The sequence below is a fragment of the Panthera tigris genome, chromosome B4 (assembly GCF_018350195.1).
Source record: "Panthera tigris isolate Pti1 chromosome B4, P.tigris_Pti1_mat1.1, whole genome shotgun sequence".
Lineage (NCBI taxonomy): Eukaryota > Metazoa > Chordata > Mammalia > Carnivora > Felidae > Panthera > Panthera tigris.
In genome coordinates this window covers 133,317,787-133,336,118 of record NC_056666.1, presented here as the reverse complement: position 1 = coordinate 133,336,118, position 18,332 = coordinate 133,317,787, and the positions used below count along the sequence as shown (strand labels likewise).

At 57.2% G+C, this 18,332-nt stretch overlaps 1 protein-coding gene across 5 annotated transcripts in view; it reads right to left on the bottom strand.

The window, feature by feature from the left end:
* The window catches only part of ZC3H7B (zinc finger CCCH-type containing 7B), a 61,719-nt gene that overhangs the window by 7,958 nt on the left and 35,429 nt on the right, over nt 1-18,332 (bottom strand). For all 5 annotated transcript variants that reach the window (XM_042993369.1, XM_042993370.1, XM_042993368.1 and 2 more), the window contains exons 8-17: nt 12,051-12,093; nt 11,315-11,508; nt 10,645-10,966; nt 9,571-9,629; nt 8,644-8,743; nt 7,040-7,201; nt 4,782-4,987; nt 3,609-3,709; nt 2,464-2,645; nt 218-303 (exon numbers count right to left, since the gene is read on the bottom strand). In XM_042993369.1, coding sequence (XP_042849303.1) covers nt 218-303; nt 2,464-2,645; nt 3,609-3,709; nt 4,782-4,987; nt 7,040-7,201; nt 8,644-8,743; nt 9,571-9,629; nt 10,645-10,966; nt 11,315-11,508; nt 12,051-12,093 — 1,455 coding nt within the window. The remainder of the gene's footprint in view (nt 1-217; nt 304-2,463; nt 2,646-3,608; nt 3,710-4,781; nt 4,988-7,039; nt 7,202-8,643; nt 8,744-9,570; nt 9,630-10,644; nt 10,967-11,314; nt 11,509-12,050; nt 12,094-18,332) is intronic.

The window sequence follows — 18,332 nt, the reverse complement described above, 5'->3', positions numbered from 1 at the left end:
GTGTCTCTGTGTGGATGTACACACACACCAGGACAAAGTGAGAGTGGAATGTGGTCAAATGGTTCATGTCTGGGGAATCGAGAAATGGGTATACATGAATTCTTTGTACTATTCTTACAAATTTCTGGTAAGTCTGAAATGTTCAATTGAAGGAATGGGGAGTGGCCCTCAGGGGCCTGATGCCACCCCCCCGCCCAGCGCCGACCCAGGGCCTTACCAAGCTGCTGCTGGCCTTCCCTGCATGGGCCTCCGTCTGCTGCCAGTATTTCTTGGATTCCTGGACAATGTCTTCGTGGGTCATGCCTGTGGAGGGCGGGACCACGTGCAGGCGTCCGTGAAGCTCAGTGAGGAGAAAGGCGGGGCATCTCCAGGTGCCACGCCCAGGCCCAGGCCCAGGCCCCCACCCCCCAGATGGGCCCTGCCACAGAAAGACGTGGGGTACGGGGAGAGCACTCATGCTCTCTGGGCCTGTTGGTTCACGTGCAATTGGGAATGGGGGACCTGCTCGAAGCCCTCCCAGGGAGCAGGAGCAGAAAATGCAGCCAAGAGTGGGAAAATGCAAGAGAGAGGCTGGCCCTGCGGCATGGTGTGGGGGCTCTCCTGCCCTCATGCTGCTCCGTCTCTTGGGGCAGCTGCTCAGCACCCTTCCTCGACTTGAGGTAGCGCCTCTACCTCGCTCAGTGGGGCCTCAGGCCTCACTCCTGCTTGGCAGCCGCTAGCCCAGTGGCTCTTAGGGCTCCGTGCCTGGCCCAGCCTGGCTCCCTAGCTCATGGAGGGACCCCTGCAGGTCAGCAAAGGGCAGACATCCCCTGGTGGCCCAGACCCTCCCACTCTGACTGTTGACGCCGAGCCCACCCTCTGAGGTACAGCGTGGAGCCTCTTCGTGAAGCATACCCTGCTCCCATCCCCTCCAGTCTCTTTCTCAGACTGATTTCCTTTCGACCTTGTCCTAGGCCTCCTGCTCCATGGTGGCTGCTTGTCACTGGGGCTTAGTCTGGATCAGGCACTGTCCCTGACACACACTTGCTGGCTGATGAGTCCCAAATATTCCAGCCCAGACCTCGGTGGTGAACTTCCAGACCTCCACATCCAGCTGCCTGCTCAACATCTCCACTTCCCACACCGAGCCCTGCTGTGACCCCCCCAAACCTGCTCCCCCTACAGCCTCCCCTTCTGGCCACTCCGTTCTTGCAGTTGCTTGATGCCGTCCTTTGTCTCATGCTTCGTATCCGGTCCGTCAACAACTCCACTGGCTCTACCGTCCACGTATCCCCAGAATCTGATCACTCCTTCCACCCTGCTGCTGTCACCCTGGCCTGAGCCACACCTTCCCTGGGCCCCCTCTGTCCACCCTCACCCCTCTATTCTCTACCCAGTAGCCAGAGCGAGTTTTTAAAAATACTGATCAGACGCTATCTACCCTCTTAAACCCTCCAGACCCTGCACATCCTATCTAGAACAATCCTAACTCTACGTACGGCCTAGAGACTTGTACACACGTGGGTCCTTACCTACCTCTCAGGCCCTCCTCCCCCCATATGCTCAGCCACTCGGCTGTCACAGCCAGCCTTTCTGTACCAAGCTTGCTCCGGCCTCAGGGCCTCCAGCTTTGCCATTCCCTCTGCCAGGCATGCTCCCTTTACCCTTCCTTGCTCAAATGCCACTCTCCTCAGAGAGGCTTTCCCCGACCTTCTTATCCCAAATGCCCCAGCCTGAGTCCCTCCCCATCCCATTGCTCTGCCTTACTTTCCTCACAGCACTGAGCACATCTGAAATTACATAACCCTATTTCATCAACTCTAAGAAGACATCAATTGTTAGATGCGCCATTATTTTATGTTACACCCCCCCCAAATGCTAATTAGATTACCACATGCAGTGGGGGATGGGGGGGTATGTGCATCCTCGAACAGATGGAATACGGGATTTATTACCTACTTGTTGCACTGCCTGCCTTGCCCCCGCTTACAGATATCAGATGTTCTCTGAGAGCAAGGACCTCGAGTAGTCTTGCTCGGTCCCTGACACAGAGCAGGTGCGCTCGTCATCCTATTAGATGAATGAGGGAGGGAGTGATATCTTTTCATCTCCTCAGCTCTGAGGTGGAGATTAGGATCACCAGTTCACGGATGAGCAATCGGAGGCTCAGTGAGGGGGAAGTGACCTTGCTGATGACCAATCAGGCAGCCCGGCTCTGCCCCCTCTCCCTTTTCCATGTGTGTTTCCCCCGGCACGGCTTGGATAGGGATCAACCCAGGACCCTCCAAGCCTGGAAGCTCCCCGAGAGCAAGGCTTTGTGTCCTCTGTGATGTCTGGGGAGCACTGGCTCCTGCAGAGGCACCCCTTCCCCCGCTAACTGCCCCTCCTGAACTCGAGTCCCCCTCTGCCGCCTGCCACGGGCCGGCCCATCCACCCTCAGCCAATTGTCGCCGCCCTCTGCCCGCCCCTGCCCAGCCCGCTCACCAGAGTACTGCTGCAGCAGCCAGACTTTGAGCTCGATGAAGCTGTGGGCGAAGTGGCAGCTGTCCTCCCGCAGGCAGCCGTAGCGCACCTCATGGCGGCACACGTCGAACTGGAAGTGCTCCTGGAACTGGCGGATCTTGGAGTACTTGAGGGAGGTGGAGCGGACGATGTGCACCAGGCACCTGGCGGGCATGGGGGCGGAAGGCACAATGCAGTCTGCAGCCCCAACACCCCCTACCCCCATTGCCACTATTCTGGACAGGGCCAGTCTCCCCGGTGCCGGGCAAGCCTGCGGGGAGAGGCTTCCCCCTGGGTGTTCCTGCCCTAGTAACCACTTCTAGAACACACCACCACAATAGGCAAGACATGGGGATCCTACACTCGGCTGTACGCTTCTCCCCTGGCCTCAAGGCAGGGTCAGCTCAAAGGTGGAGCCGCCAGCAGGAGGGCACAGATGCCACCTGCTATGAGGCTGGGAGAAGGGAGGGCCCGTGGATGGGGGAAGGGGCAGGTTCCCCAGCTCAGTGCTCCAGAGCCACTCCTGCGGCCAGGGGAACGATCATGGAGCATCTCCTCTGGGACAGGAATTTTAATTACGCTCACAGCAACCCTAGCAACTTTACAGACAGGGAAACCAAGGGTTGCACGCAGGGCATAAAACAGGCATTGATCAGGCTGGGATCTGAACCCAGGTTTATCTGACCCCAGGGCCTGGACTTTATCATCCATGCTGGGGCAGAGCCAAGGGAAGTCAGAGGGAGCGAAGGTTGGGTGCCAGACCTGACTCAGCCCCTACCACTCACTGTCCAAGGCCAATGTCACGACAGTGGAGGGCACCAGATGGGAGTCGGAGATGTGGCTTCCCACGTGCCTGTTGCGTGAGCTACTCCCAAGCCTCATCAGTACAACAGAGACTGTGTCTCCTCCCTCGCAAGACAGAGGAGACCATTCAAATACCCGAGAGAATGCCTGGAATATAGATCTCAATAAATGGGGTTTCGTCCTTTCCAGGTGGATGCTGGATTCTGCCCCTTGCCTTGATGCCCTAAGTCAACCCTCTGGCCTCAGTTGCTCCCCAGGCACCTGAACTACCCCAAGCCTCTGTGTGCCCCTGCTCCCAGGCCCGGGCTGTGAGTCCCACTCACTTGTTGTTGTGGAAGCTGTGCTTGGCAGCCAGGTTGGAGCAGACAGACGGGGAGTCCTTGGTGCCTTTGCTGATGATCCGGGGCTTACTGTCAAAGCAGATCTGTCCGGGGAGAGGGTGGGCTGGGACCTGGCATGGCCACCCGGGGAGGGACAGACTGGGTCCCTGCAAGCCCTGCCCTGAGTCAGGGGAGTGAGAAAGGGAACCCCAGGATCTGTGGCCCCTATCTCTCTGGCTCTAGCTCACAGCCTGGACTGTGGCTCTCTCTGGTCCCCCCACCCCAAATGCCTGGGGCGGGGGGGTGTAACTCCAATTCTCTGAGCCCGAGTTTCCTCAACTGTAAGCTGGGGTAACCATGCCCGCTCTCCCATGGGTTCACTGTGAAGCTCAGAAAGGACATAACAGAATGGCGAGTGCTTTGAGAGCACATGCAGCTGCCAGCTGGGAGCGGTGATTCCAGGCTGACTGCTCTGAAGGGAGCAGCTGGTCCACCTGCTCGAAGAGCTGGGGGGAAGGGCCGGCCATGCAAAGGGTCGGGGTTGGGCTGAGCTGGACCAGCAGCCTGGATCCGGAGCTCTCACTCCACGGACGTGGGCCTGACACTGTCACTGCCCTCATCATGCTCTGATCGGGCGGGGGGAAGCAGGGGGCCAGCAGGGTCATCTGGGGCAACTCGGGGAAGGAACTAACAACAACTTGGTGGCGCTGGTGGGATCAGAGTGGAGCCTCGGAGGGTCTGAGATGCAGAAACACAGGAAGGGTACTCCCAGGACAGGAGGCAGCCTGGACACAGGCAGGGGAGTGGGTAGGAAGCTGTGATGGGCATTGGAGTCAGCACAGTGAGACAAGGAGGTGTGGGGAAGATGAGTACTGAAAGCCCCCGGCGCCGAGCCTGGCCTTTGATGGTCACAAGGAAAGAGGGGGTACGATTATCTCTCTTCCTGGGCTCAGTTTCAGCCTCCCCCAAATGAAGGGACTGGATAGGATCTGGGCTCTAGCATGCTAGGGTCCAATGGGCCTTTCTGACAGTCCAAGGACTTACTGATTCTAAAGTCAGGCCTCCCAAAGCCACGGTCCCAAGACGGACATTTTATAATGGAGTGCACTGGGGAGCCCCTCCCCCAGCCCCATGTGCGCCATTGACCGTGGAAGTGGCAGGCGAGTGGGCAGATACCTCACAGAGGAAAGTGAAGATGCCCTGGTGCTCCTTAAGGAGCTTGGCGATGGTGAGGCTGCCACGCTTGACGCCCCCCAGCGGGTCAAAGAGCAGGTCACGGTTGAGGGTGCCCTTCCGCTCCTCTGTCCACACGTCGATCTCCTCCTGATGGTAGGCGAAGGTGCAGTTATCCCCGTACTTACAGTCCTGCTTGTTAATCATGTCTGCAAAGAGGCAACAGGACACACGTTCTGCCAGGCGGGACGGCAGCCTGCAGAGCTCCTGGGACCGCCACTGCGGCAGGCCGGGCCCAGGTTCATCTCCGCCACGGCGGGGGTGGGGGGGGGGGTTGGCCTGCTCATCACAGGACTGGGGAGGGGTCTGGCAGCAGAGCTGGGGGAAGCCCTTCTCAGGCCAGGTCCCTTCTTTGCTCTGCACCTGTGTTGGGGGGAGGACCTGTTTTTCCATCTACAAAGCATGCAGTTACCCCACCCCACCACCTCACAAAGCCGCCTTATGTGGGTCGGGCAGGATGAAAGGTAGGATAAAGGGCTTTGGAGAGGAATACAAGCCTCTACATAAACAGGAGGGGTGTTTCTCTTACTATTCACCAGGAAAATACCATTGGTTAAGGGCCTAGGCAGATTGGGCTGGGATTCCCTGGGATTCCTCAGCTGTTGGTCCCATAAACAGAGAACTGGGCTGTTGTGAGGGTTAAGTGAAATAATAAATAAAACCCCTGGGGACCAGGAGGGCCTGGCGGGCTCAGGCGGTAGAGCGTGCGACTCTTGATCTTGGGGTTGTGAGCCCAAGCCCTACGTTGGGTGTGGAGCCTACTTTAAAACAAAAAACAAAAAACCAAAAAACTCCTGGGGACCAGGGAGCTGGGAGGGCAGCAGGCTCACAACCCAGAGCCCTGCCATTTCCTGGGGGCAGGAACTGCTTTTCTTCCTTCCTCTCCCCTGCTCACGCTCTTTCTAAGTCTGCGCTGCCCCATCCTGCTGCCAGGCTGCAGACACACGAGGACAAGTGAGCCGGTGCACAGACGATCACCACTGGCTGCTCTGTGCTGGAACCAGTCCTGCACCCCTTGGGGAGCCCTGCAGGGAGTGGCTTCCTAAGATCTGGGTGCCGCTTGACCAAGTTCAAAGGAGTGTGCAAAGGAGTCAGGATTCAGTGTATTTGGGGGGTGGTTAGGGCAGAGGGGGGGACTTGTAAGGCTCACAGAATTTGGACTTCACCCACACTGGCCAGGGGACAGCTGAGGCCTTTGAGCCCAGGAGTGACATGTCCTCAAGATCCTGCTGGGAGGACAGCGAGCTGGTCCAGAAAGCCTGGGGCTACTGCCATGAGCTGGGTGGGGGGACAAAGGCAGAGCCTCCCAAAGTCTCAGTTTCCTCACGTGGAGTTGTGAGGAGCGTGATGGTGCGTACAGAAGGGTGGCACGATAAAGCGCTTTACAAGGTCATGACTGTTCACGCAGTGCCACGTAGACTGTGCCAAGATGCTTGGTCGGGAAACAGAAGACCCCGAATAAGGTATGTGACAAACGTCCGTCAAATACTGGCCAAATCCACATGAGCCAGAAGTGAGGAAAATGACAACATAAGCAGCTTTAAAAGCTACTATTATCCACTCTATGTTAACTGACTAGCATGTAAATAAAAACCTAAAAGTGATACTGAAAAAAAAAAAAAAAAAAAGAGGGGCACCTGGGTGGCTCAGTCGGTTAAGAGTCCGACTTCAGCTCAGGTCATCATCTCATGGTTCGTGGGTTCAAGCCCCGCATCGGGCTCTGTGCTGACAGCTCGGAGCCTGGAGCCTGCTTTGTATTCTGTATCTTCCGCTCTCTCTGCCCCTCCCCTGCTTGTGCTCTCTCTCTCTCTCTCACACAAATAAATAAACTTAAAATAAATAACCAAATAAATAAAAGCTATTATTCATCAAGCCCTTTACTATGTGCCAGTCTTAGATGCTTTATGTGGATTCTCTCCACATCTCTCCAACAGCCTTTGCGACCCCGCAGGGACAACCACCACTCTCTGTGAACTGCTTGACCCTCCCACTCAGCAGGGGCTCCAGCTGGAACGGAACATCCCGAATATTCCCACCAGTCTGTGGAGCTGTCGGGGTGGGGAGCTAGATGCTCACTCTGGTGTGGGATTCATCCTCGGGGAATGGCCACCCGTCTACCCGTGATGAGGGGCAGAGCCCAGGTGGGCGTGAGAGGAGCGAGGCCCCGGCTGTGCCGCCCACCCCTGCCGCAGCCCACCCACCTTTGCACAGGTAGTAGGAGCCCACAAAGCTGGTCTTGGTGGGCCGGGGCCGGATCCGCTTCCAGGTCTGGTCCTCGGAGCTGCGGAGCCGGCCAAGCAGGATATCGCGCTTGCACTTGTGCTCGAGGCCCTCCCGGTAGGTATAGTCACCCGCCCTCGGGCCTGTGGGTACACGTGGACAGAGACGAACTTCAGATGTAGAAATGAAGGGTGACAGTGGACGGGCCCAAGCCATGGGAACTGGACTCCTGCCTAAAAGCACACCTCCTTCACCTGGGCTTCCTGCCAGTTCCTGCCACACTCTTCCTGGCCACACGTTCCCTGCAGGCAGGTTGAGGGGAGGCCCCCTCCAAAGCACCCTTTCTAAGGCACCCAGCCCCCTTCCTGACCCTCCAGTGAGCCAGACATTTTGTGTTTCCCTAGAAGGTATCGTGAAGACAGTACCTGGCAGAGAGCAGGCCAGCCCCTTTCTGGTCCTGCCCAGCGTGGCACTGCCCCGATTCACCCTCCCCCGCCCTGCTCCTGCCAAGTCTTCTGACGCAGAGCCTCCTCTGCCCCGACAGTGAGGAATCAGCCCTTGTGGGGACCCCGAATGACCTGGCTGTGCCAGCACCAGGTGCATAGCAGTTCATGGGGCGTTTGTCAGCTTCTCAGCGCAGGGGCAGCGGGCGTGTGGACTGGGGAGGCAGTCCGAGGTCCTTGTGAGGAAGAACTTCGGCGTGGGCATAGCCATCCGACAAGATGGCGCTCTGTTCCCCACCCCCGCAAGCCCCTGGGAACTTCGGTGAGATGACTCTCATGGGTGACATGTACGTGGCAGGGGGATGAAGGGGGAGGTCTTGTAGGGGATAGACGACAGCAACTAGACAACCTCTAAGGTCCTGTTCACCCTAATACCCCTGAGACAGAGAATTCTAGACTGCTAAGATTTTTAACCCTGGCATCCCAAGAGAGTATCCCATGAAAACTTCAGGGCTTCTGGCAAATGAGTCTTAGTCTAGAATTCTGAGATTCCAGGTGTGCTGAAAATGGTCTCTAGGCATTGGGCATCTATTCCAAACTTCTGTAGCCTCCCTTGGATTTGGGAGCTGGGGATTTAGGAACCACATTTCCCAGACTCCTTTGCCACCTGGGTTCCAGGCAAAGTTTGCATTCGCCAAGGAGATGCAGTCGTGAGAAGCGGACCAAGAGGTGGAGGTGGAGTGAGGTGTGGGCCAAGGTGTCCCTGCAGCAGCCGGCGGGCCTCCACTCCATGGCCAGGAACCAGCCTCCGGGCTGTGGGCGGCTGTGGTTCAGGCCAGAAGGTCCAGCGGCCCCCCGATCGCTGTGTGGAGCAGCACAACCCGACTCTGGTCCTCAGCCTGTGGAAGAGCAGCCTAGAGGCCAGTGGAGCCTCCCAGCTTCCGCTCCTCCAGCCCTTCTAGCAGTTTCGAAAGCCCAAACTCCCATGTTCTATACCATCCAAACTCCCCCGCCCACCTGCTTGAAATACCCGGCGGGGATTCTGTTTTCCCATGCTTCTGACGGGTACACGAGGGTTCTGTTATTTGGGGATGTGATACTCTCCAGGTTCCCAATATCTCTGGACAGAGGAGTGACATTACCTGTTTTAGGGTAACAGAGTTGGCAGGCCTGCTTGAACTCGTGGGTGGCAGCCAAGGGGTTCTTGATGAGCAAGGCGGTGTTGGGCATGGAGGGCTCTGGCTGGGATGGGAGGAGGGTGGCCATCTTGGGCACTGGACCATGGCCAGAGCCACCAGGGCCAGCCTGGGCACCAGAGGCTGGGGGACTCCGTGACCGCCCCCCGCAACCCACCCAAGATCAGAACTGTAGCTCAGTGCTACCCTCCTCTTTCTCCTACCCTCCCGGGCAAGGAATTCCTTGTAACATGATCCAAGAATCTATAACATAGGGATCAGAATACCCTAGTGGGGGTACACGGGTGACCGTGACCTTGGCCCAGAATCTTCCTTTGAGCAAAAGCCCAACATGAAAGCAGAGAAACAGGAATGGCCTGACTGGGACCTGTGCACATGCCCTCCCCACTCCCAGCCTCTATCTCCCAAGCCCCCAACACATCAGCAGATGGGGGAGGAGGCAAGACTCAGAGAGGTTAGGTTACTTCCCCAGGGCCACACAGCTCGTGTCTAGGCTGAGGCCAGAGTGCAGAGCACAGGCTGCCTGACACCTGCTCAAGTGCTCTCCTAAACTCAGAACCTGGCTGAGTCCCGAGAACAGGGGTGTTACGAACCCCGGAGAAGTTACTTAACCCCTCTTGGCCTCAACGTCCTCTTCTGTTGGACAAGGGTTGGGCCGTGCCCTCAGCTCACCCTGCCAGCAGGCGGCTCAGTCCAGAAGGGCTAGGAAGAGACCATCTCTGGCCCATCCATTCTGAGGGTGCCTCTCCTTGGGAGATGCAGTACCCCATCTCATGCAGAAGGCTCACCCCTACTTTCAAGCCCACAACCACTTCCCTGCCGCCCCTGGGAGGGCCCAAAGTGCCTGGTCGTGGATCTGGGCCAAGTACTCACCGAGGGGGCTGGTTTCTGAGTACCACTTGGGGGACGATGGTCCTGGGACTTGGTTTCCTCTGGGCAAGAAAACACAGGGGTCACCTATTCTGCTCTGAAGGGCGTGAGAAGCCCTCTGAGGACTTCTTTGTATGCATTTCTAACTTGTAGGAACCCCCCAGGCCACACATCCACTCCTAATTTGTGTTGATCCCCTGACTCTACTCTCAAGACCACTGCCCAGGAACAGAGAAGTGTCCCAGCCTGCACATGTCTATCCTGTGCTTACCTGCTGTGGTCCCCACTGCCCCTGGGAGAAAGCCCAAGCTCTCAGCTTGGCTCAAAGGTCCTCTGACACCAGCCTCAGGTCTTCAAGGCCCTTCCCCTCTGGTTGACTACTCTGCTTGTCAGAGAGTCTGTCCATCAGGCAGGCCTATATCCTACTGCTCTTTTAAGACCTTCTCCTTCAAGACCTCGCTCAGCCATTACCTCCTCCAGGAAGTCTCCTCTGACCCCAGAGTTGAGTGAAGCACATCTGTGCTCCTGCAGCCTCATGGATCCCCGAGGGATTCATCCCCTGGGCTAGGTCCAACTGTCAGAAAGCTGGTCCAGTAAGGGCCCAGACAGGTCTGCTTCCTCTCTGGGTCCCTGGCACCTGCTTCCTCTCTGGGTCCCTGGCACCTGCTTCCTCTCTGGGTCCCTGGCACCCAGCTCAGAGTGGTGATGAAGGAGCTTGCAGGCTCGCACTGCTTTCCCCAGCCTCAGGAACATCCCCATGGGATCCTACCAGCCTGCCCCAGAAGTCTGGGCAGAGAGCAACATACTGCAAGTCTGGAGTCCTGGATTATCCCAGCTCTGCTGTTTGATCTTGAACAAGACACCCAACCCCTCTGGCCTCAGCCCCACACTGTGCTGAGCACTGCAGGAGACACAGCAACTCAGAGGCCATTGTGGCTCTGGACCACAATGGGGTGAGAGGGCCTGGGCTTTGGCCGAATAGAGCCATAATCCTGACTCCAGTCTCCAGAGATTGGCGATGTGGTGGCACTTGAACAGTCAAGGGGGTGGGGGTGAATGTGCCCACCCAGGTCTCACCCACAAAGGAGTTGGGCTTGTCCAGGGAGCCACGGGTCGACCCAAAGCTGTCGAGGGCATCCAACCGGGTATCCGAGTATGGCAGCAGGTCGAGGGAGTCCAGTGCGGAGCCTGGGGGGTCGAGGGCATCCAGCACAGAGGCGGCCAGCTTCTTGGAGGGGTCCATGACGAGGCCAAAGGAGGCAGGGGGCAGTGGGCTGGAGACGGGAATGGAGCCACCCACTACAGGTGGCAGCAGTGGGGTCCCACCGGGAAACACGGGTATCAGCTGGGGCAACTCGCTGGGCACGCCGCTGCCAGGCAGGCCTCCCTGGACCAGGGACTGCGAGGTGGGGAACAGAGGGAGGGGTTGGAGGAGAACTCGACCACCCAGGCCTGGGCAGAGACAGGCACTGTGGACCCCAGGCAAGCCAACTCCTCTGTGCCTCAGCCCAGAGCCATCCCACGAGTGGAGCTAAGGATCTCTGTGGTCCCTCTGGTTGTGTATTCTAGAGCTTCAGGTTTGTACCCCAAGCAGGTCCCTTTCCCTCCCCAGGCCTCAGTTTCCCCAACTGTGACATGGGAATGGGACCCTCCCTCCACCCCTTGTGGGACAGGTGATGAAGGTGTTGGGGCCCTGGGGAGGGGGAGGGGATCAGGGGAACAGAAGAATGGTGGCAGCATGGCTCACCAGTGAGTCCAGGAGGGTGTCCAGCTCCGGACCAAAGACATCCCCGTCGGAGAAGTCGTCCAGGCTCTCAGTGCCAGGGAGGGCCCTGCTGCTGCTGTCCAGGGGGGCCAGCAGGTCCAGAACATGAGGGAACAGGGGCATTGTGGGGGTAGAGGGGAGGGGGGCCGGGGAGCCTCGCAGGTCCACGTAGCAGTCTGTGGATGGGAGGGAGGGTTCAGTAGCTGCAGGGGTCCTGCTTGGTCGGGGGTGGGATGGGGAGGTGATCCAGGGCCCTAGGGTTCTCCTGCAATACCTTCCCTCCTTTCCCTAGCTCCTGTCAGGAATCCTGCCTGTCCCGCCCACCTGACCCCATGCCTGGAGGCTCAGTCATAGTGAAAGAAGGCCTCTACAAAACAGGAGAGGGTCCTTCAGTCCTACAATATCTCTCCAATGGGCCTGGCCCAGTGCCTGAATATTGTCCCTCTGGGCTAAGCAATGCCCTCTCTAAGGGACACTTTTTAAACGTGACTCTTCCTGGAAGCCAGTGAGGAAGAGAAGGGGACTCTCAGTTGGGAGAGGGGCTGGCCTGGAGTGGAGGACATGAGACCAGTGTTACTTTACTGTGTGGCAGACCCCCCACCCTCCTCTCCCTGAGGGGGAAACCCCAGGGCAGGGAGCCCTCAGGCCCAGGCTGGGAGCATCTGAGCCTTCCCTGGGGTCCCATCTCCACCCTGTCCCCTCAAATCAGGGACACTACCTGTTTCGATGTCATCTATGGACCCCAATCCATTGGAAGTTCCCTGTGGGAAGAAAGACACAGAGGGTCAGGCAGACATGGGCTGGGAAGGCCATGGTACCTCCTCCACGGTACCCCACCTCAGTGACCATTGTTGGTAGTTTTTAAGTTTACTTATTTTTGAGACAGAGAGAGAGAGACAGAGACAGAGACAGAGACAGAGACAGAGCACGAGTTGGGGAGGGGCAGAGAGAGAGGGAGACACAGAATCCGCAGCAGGCTCTAGGCTCTGAGCCGTCAGCACAGAGCCCGACACGGGACTCAAACTCAAGAATTGTGAGATCATGACCTGAGCCAAAGTTGGGCACTTAACCGACTGAGCCACCCAGGCGCCCTGGTATTTTTTTTTTTAAGTAGGCTTCACACCCAGTGCAGAACCCAACGTGGGGCTTGAACTCACAGCCCTGAGATCGAGACTTGAGCTGAGATCAAGAGTTGGATGCTCAACCGACTGAGCCACCCAGTTGCCCTATTGCTGGAATTAAGCTCGGGTCTGGACAGGCAAGAGTCAGGAGGCAGGAGTCACACAAGTCTCACATCTGCCCTTTGCTGGAGGAGAGCCCCGGGCGGGGAGAGATATAACCTCTGAGCCTCGGTTTCCTTACCCGTCACAGCATAGGGTCCATACCCCGGGCCGGGTGGCTAGGATTTTACTGAGCCCTCCTACACCTGTGCCCTGCGTGGACAGTTTGCAGCTCTATGGCAAAAGTGCCACCCCTCGAATCACCAGTGTCACTCCCCCAATTACAGCCCCAGGCCGAATGAGCCCTGGTGAGATTCCACTGCCACTGGTGGACCTGCTGTTGGAGGGAAAGCTGGGCCTGAGCTTGCTCTGTGGCCTTGCCAAGTTCCTCAGCCTCTCTAGGCCTGTTCCTTTTTCTGTGGAGTAAGGATAATACAGTCGCCCACCTTCTAGGACAGTTAAAAGTTTGAAATCACTTGACATTTGCATAGAACCCAGAACAGTGCCTGACACACAGGAAGTGCTCTCTGTGTCTGTCAGGAGGCTGGCCTGGGGGGCCTGGGTGTTTTCGCTCACCAGCCTCCACTTTCTGTCCCCACAGACTCGCCTGCCGCATCGTCCCTGCCTGGCGTCCCCCTCTGGCTGCGGCCCGAGTCGTTTCTCGAGCCTGGTACATCCTCCCCTTCCCCAGCGGGGCCCCTGGGCGACCCCACGTTCTCTGTGCACCCACCGAGGGAAGCAGGGGGACCAGAGCCTCACTGCTAGCCACGTGGCCCCGTGGATCTACAGTGGCACCAACAGCAACAAGACTTACCCAGGACCCTGCCTCACGCCAGGCCGGGCCCGCACTTTACAGCCAGACAAGCGCAGCCCTAGGTCCAGGTGCCCTGAGAGGTGTTCTCCCCCACACAGAGGAGACATTGGTCCAGGGACGCGGCCACTCCGGGGCCAGAGAGGGGCTGTCTGACCCCAGCCCGGGCACCTGCACAGAATACCTCCTTCTTGTGCCCTGGAGCCCGGCCCTGCACGGAGAAGTTGTGCCGTTCAACGTCCGGGGCGGGCGTTGGCTGCACAAAGCAGAGCTGCCGTGCTGGGTCAGAGCTGCTACTCCCACGGGAAGCATATGAAACACGTGAGGTGGGGACAGAGGTGCCAGAGGAACGTCTCTAGGGACGGCCGGGCGTCTCCCTGCTCGGTGCTGTCCACGGCTCGCCGGGGCCCCCGCCAGCCACCCAGCTCCAGCCCATCATCTCTCCCTGCCCCTTCCTGCTAGGGACACTCAGGTAGCAACGAGTATGGAGCGCCTCCGCCCCGGCGAGCCTTGTGCCCGTGGCTGTCACAAAATGGCAGGCCCTAGCAGCTCTCCGGGAGGTGGAGTGGCCACCTCAGATAAGGGTGCGCTCAAGACCTGTAGCGCCTGGCTTCTTCCGAACCAGAACTAGTCTTGTGGCCTGGGATACGCGTTTCTCTCTCCTGCCGCTAGGCCTGTGCTCGAGCTGTGTCTCTGTCTTTGCGTTTGGCTCTCTCCTCCCCAACCAAGGCTGCCTCGGGTTCTAATCTGTTCCTAGAACTCACGGCCTCCCTTGTGTCTCGCCCCTCACGCTGCCGACGGGAGCGCTGGCACGGACCCCGTGCCTGCCCGTGTCACCTCCAGGTCGTAAGAAGCTCCCGGTGGCTGCAGCTCGTGAGTCCCCACTGCCGGTCACACACGTGGAATGACTGACCGGCTGAATGACTGCGACTCCTGTGCTGGGGATCCCTGCCAGGATCCCCGCAGCCAGGCTCACACACGGTGTGTGTGTCAAGCTTCCGGGTCAGGGGATCTGGCTGGAACGTTCCTCCCTCACTACTCTGCGGAGCCTTAGGCCTCTGTGTGTGTACGTATGCATGGAAGTATGTGGCTGTGTGTGCGTAGTATGTGGACACAGAAGCGTGTGGATGTGACTGGGCGTATGCACGTGCGTGCGTGCATGTGGACACGCGCAGCACCACGTGGCCCACAGAGGCAGGATCTGTGGAGTCCACTCTGCTTGGGCTCCTCACAGACCCCGACCCCCATGGCCAGCCCTGGCCCCTATGCATGTGGTGGGGGCCCCAGCACGGTTGCGGGGATGCGGGGATGGTTTGGCAGGGGCTGGGGTGCCCAATGCCATGAGTGGCACCCTCTGTGGTCCCCTGGCTGCAGACTCAGTGGGCACTGAGGGCGGGCCCTTGTGGAGCCGGGCATCCCTGACCTGACTCCGAAGTGGCGCCAGGCAGAGGCACTGAACAGAGGAAGCCATGGTCCTGCTCTCAGATGAGCTTGTCAAGGAGCCGAGGACACACACACACACACACACACACACACACACACACACCATCTGGTGCGTGAGGAGGAGGTGAGGAAGGAGAGGGATGGCAGATCTAGACTGCAGGGGGCCCTGAACGCCAAGCAAGAGTATCCGGAGTTTTTACTTCTAAACAGATGCTTTAATTAATAACCACCGAGGGTCTCCATGCTGGGGAGAGACTCATGAGGCCTGGCTGTCAGAGTTCACCCTGGGGGACAAGAAGGGGAGGCTAGCCCAACCTCCAAGACTGGGATGTGGCCTTAACCAGGGCAGTCACCGTGGGAAGAGAAGGAAGGAGCAGGGGTACCCCATCACGTACCTAGCCAGGATCACCCCAGAGTAGTCCTTTAAGGTACAACATGTCACTATCAGCAGAAAACAGAAGGGAGCCCCCATTGCTTGAGCTCTAGGAATGGGGCAGGAGCTGTTGATACCCAGAAACTCTGAATCGGATTTGCCTGGGGGCTCCTGGGTGCCTCAATTGGCTAAGTGGCTGACTCCTGGTTTCAGCTCAGGTCATGATCTCTTCATAGTTTGCGAATCTGAATCCACATTGGGCTCTACACTGATCAGCGCAGAGCCTGCTTGGGATTCTCGCTCTGCCCCTCCCCTATTTGTATAGAAGGAAGGAAGGAAGGAAGGAAGGAAGGAAGGAAGGAAGGAAGGAAGGAAGGGAGGGAGGAAGGGAGGAAGGAAGGGAGGGAGGAAGGGAGGGAGGAAGGAAGGAAGCTAGCTTTAAAAAAAAAAGAAAAAGAAAAAAAAAGATCTGCCTGAATAACTCCCTGCCTCCCTAAACCCTCTAGAAAGAGGAACGAGGAGCCCTGCACAGTCCCCTCTAGCCAATATGGCCTCCTGGCTGTTCTCCCCACACACTGGGCACACTCCTGCCTCAGGACCTTTGCACTAGCCATTCCGTCTGCCTGGTCCCCCAGACCTCCTCAAGGCACATCCCTCACCTTCAGGTTTTTGCTCCAGTGTCTCCTCACTGAGGTCTTCCCTGCTCACTGTTTAAAACTGCAACCCCTCCCAATTGCCCCAGCATTCCCCAGCCCCCTTCTCCACCGCACTTATCACTTTTTATTTGTTGTCTCCTCTAGTTAGACTGTAAGTTCTACAAGGGTGGGGCTCCTTGACTATTTCTTTCTCAGCTGTATCTCCAGTGCCTCAGTCAATTCTATGCTGGGCACATAGGAGCCCTCAATAAATCCCTTCTGAATCAGGAGCACCCGAGTGGCTCCCTTAGTTAAGCATCCAACTTTGATTTTGGCTCAGGTCATGATTTCCCTGTTTGTGGGATCTGTTTGTATCAACAGAGCAGAGCCTGCTTGGGATTCTCTCTCTCTCTCCCTCTCTCTCTGCCTCTCCTTGCTCTCTCTCTCAAAATAAAGAAATAAACTTAAAAAAAAAAAAAAAAAAAAAAAAGGAAAGGAAAGGAAGCAAAGTATCATTTACAAAAAAAAAAAACCAAAAAAACCACCCTTCTGAATCAATGAACTGAATCAATACTCTTCCCCTCCAATACCTTCCCAACACTCCTGTGACAAAGACTCACCTCACCAGGGGGTAGGTGGTCTGACTTCTATCTAATGTTCCAGCCTCACTAGTGCCCTGCCTCCCTTCCTCTGGGTTCCTCCCATACTCTGAGCTCCTCCAAGCCTCGGGGCCTTTGCATATACCGCCCCATCTGAAATGTTGTTTTACCAGCACCCCATGCGCTGCCTACTCCGCAAACTTCCGGTCTCATTTTAAAGGTCACTGATGCCCAGTCTAAATCAGGCCTCCCTATTCCAATGGCCCATGGCTCCCCACGCGTTGTCTTTACAGCTTTCATGATGGTTTGTAACCAGAAATAATCAGGCTAGTGTCCATTCACTCTGGACTGTGAGCTCTTTGACAGCAGGAACCACGATTGTTTTCTTTTCCATGTACCTAGTCCAGGCTCAGTGGACTCAGACAAGTCACCCAACTTCTTGGTTTCTCCTTGGTAATAGGGGTAGGCAGTACCTCCCTCAAGCAGTGTGAAATTATTTGCAATTGTTCACTCAGTCAGTCAGTGCTATAGTCTGGATGTTTGTGATATGTTCAACGAATGTCAAGTTCATATGCTGAAATCCTACGCCCCAAAGTGATAGTATTAGGAAGTGTGGTCTTTGGGAAGTGATTAGCTTGAGGGTGAAGCCCTCATGGATGGCATTAGTGCCCTTATAAAAGAGACACCAGAAATCTCCCTTGCCCCTTCTGCCATGTGAGGTTCCAGCTAGAAGGTGCCATCTGTGAACCAGGAAGTGGGTCCTCACCAGAAACTGAATTTGCCAGCACCTTGATCTTGGACTCCCCAGTCTCCAAAACTGTGAGAAATGAATTACTGTTGTTTATAAGCCACGTAGTTCACGGCAATTTGTTAGAGCAAAATGCTATAGCTTTTTTTTGAGCATCCAGCATGTGCCAGGCTCAATAATATCTGGTTACGATCCACAAGGAGGGCTGTACGGGCAGATCCACACTGGTCTCCCTCAGCACCCAGGAGTCCCAAGGGCAAGGATGTGCCTAACTCAGCTATGTTCCAGCTCCCAGCCCAGGGCCAAGAAGGGGTTCCCTGGGAGTTTGCTGAGTGAGTGAATGAAAACCCTTAACGCTAAGAAGGCAGGCGGGCCTGCTGCTGCTTTGCTATGGGATGTTGGCCAAGTCCCTTCCTCACTCTGTGCCTCAGTCTCCCCTTACGTACAAGAAGGCAGGACACCAGCCTCCACCAGCGCTCTTAGAGCCCGTCCCTGGTCTTCCAAAAGGCGTCGAAGTCTACCTCAGCATGTGTGGTGAGCAGTGGGAGAGTCCAGTGTGTGTGCTGGGCCCTGGCACCGCCCCGAGGGTGAGCCGGGTCTGTTGGTGGTGCCACAAGGGTCTTGGCCCCGAGGAGTGGGGACGTCCCAAACCCAGGGTAATGCTGTAGTCTCAGCAATTATTGCTCCTCAGCTCCCTCGGTGCCACACTCCTCCAGGTATACTCCCGTTCTGGGCGAGGGACAACACCCCCGTTTCACAGCTTTAAAAACTGAGGCTCAGAAGTGAAGGTTCTGCTCAAGTGAAGGAGTCTCAGGTGTGAGCTCTGACCCCCACTTCTGTGCATCTCCCTGGCAGTTGCTTAAGCAGGGGTATCGGGAAGGGTCTCAGTGGGGGGTGTATACTTGAGCTGGGCCTTGAAAATGAAAAGGCAGAGAAAGCAGGGTATGGAGGAGGGGAGACATTTGAGACCCAGAGGCCTAGATGCAGAATGGCCAGTGAGGAGGAAAACAGCAAAAGAAGGGTGGGGGTGAGACTTCCCTGCCCATAGTGGCCGCGGCCTGTCCCCACACTTTGTCCCTGTGGTCACAGGAGGCCCCTCTTAAGAGGTGGAGGTGCTGTGCATCCCAGAGGTGTTATTAGTCTGGTCCAGGCCCAGGCTATCACCCAGGTG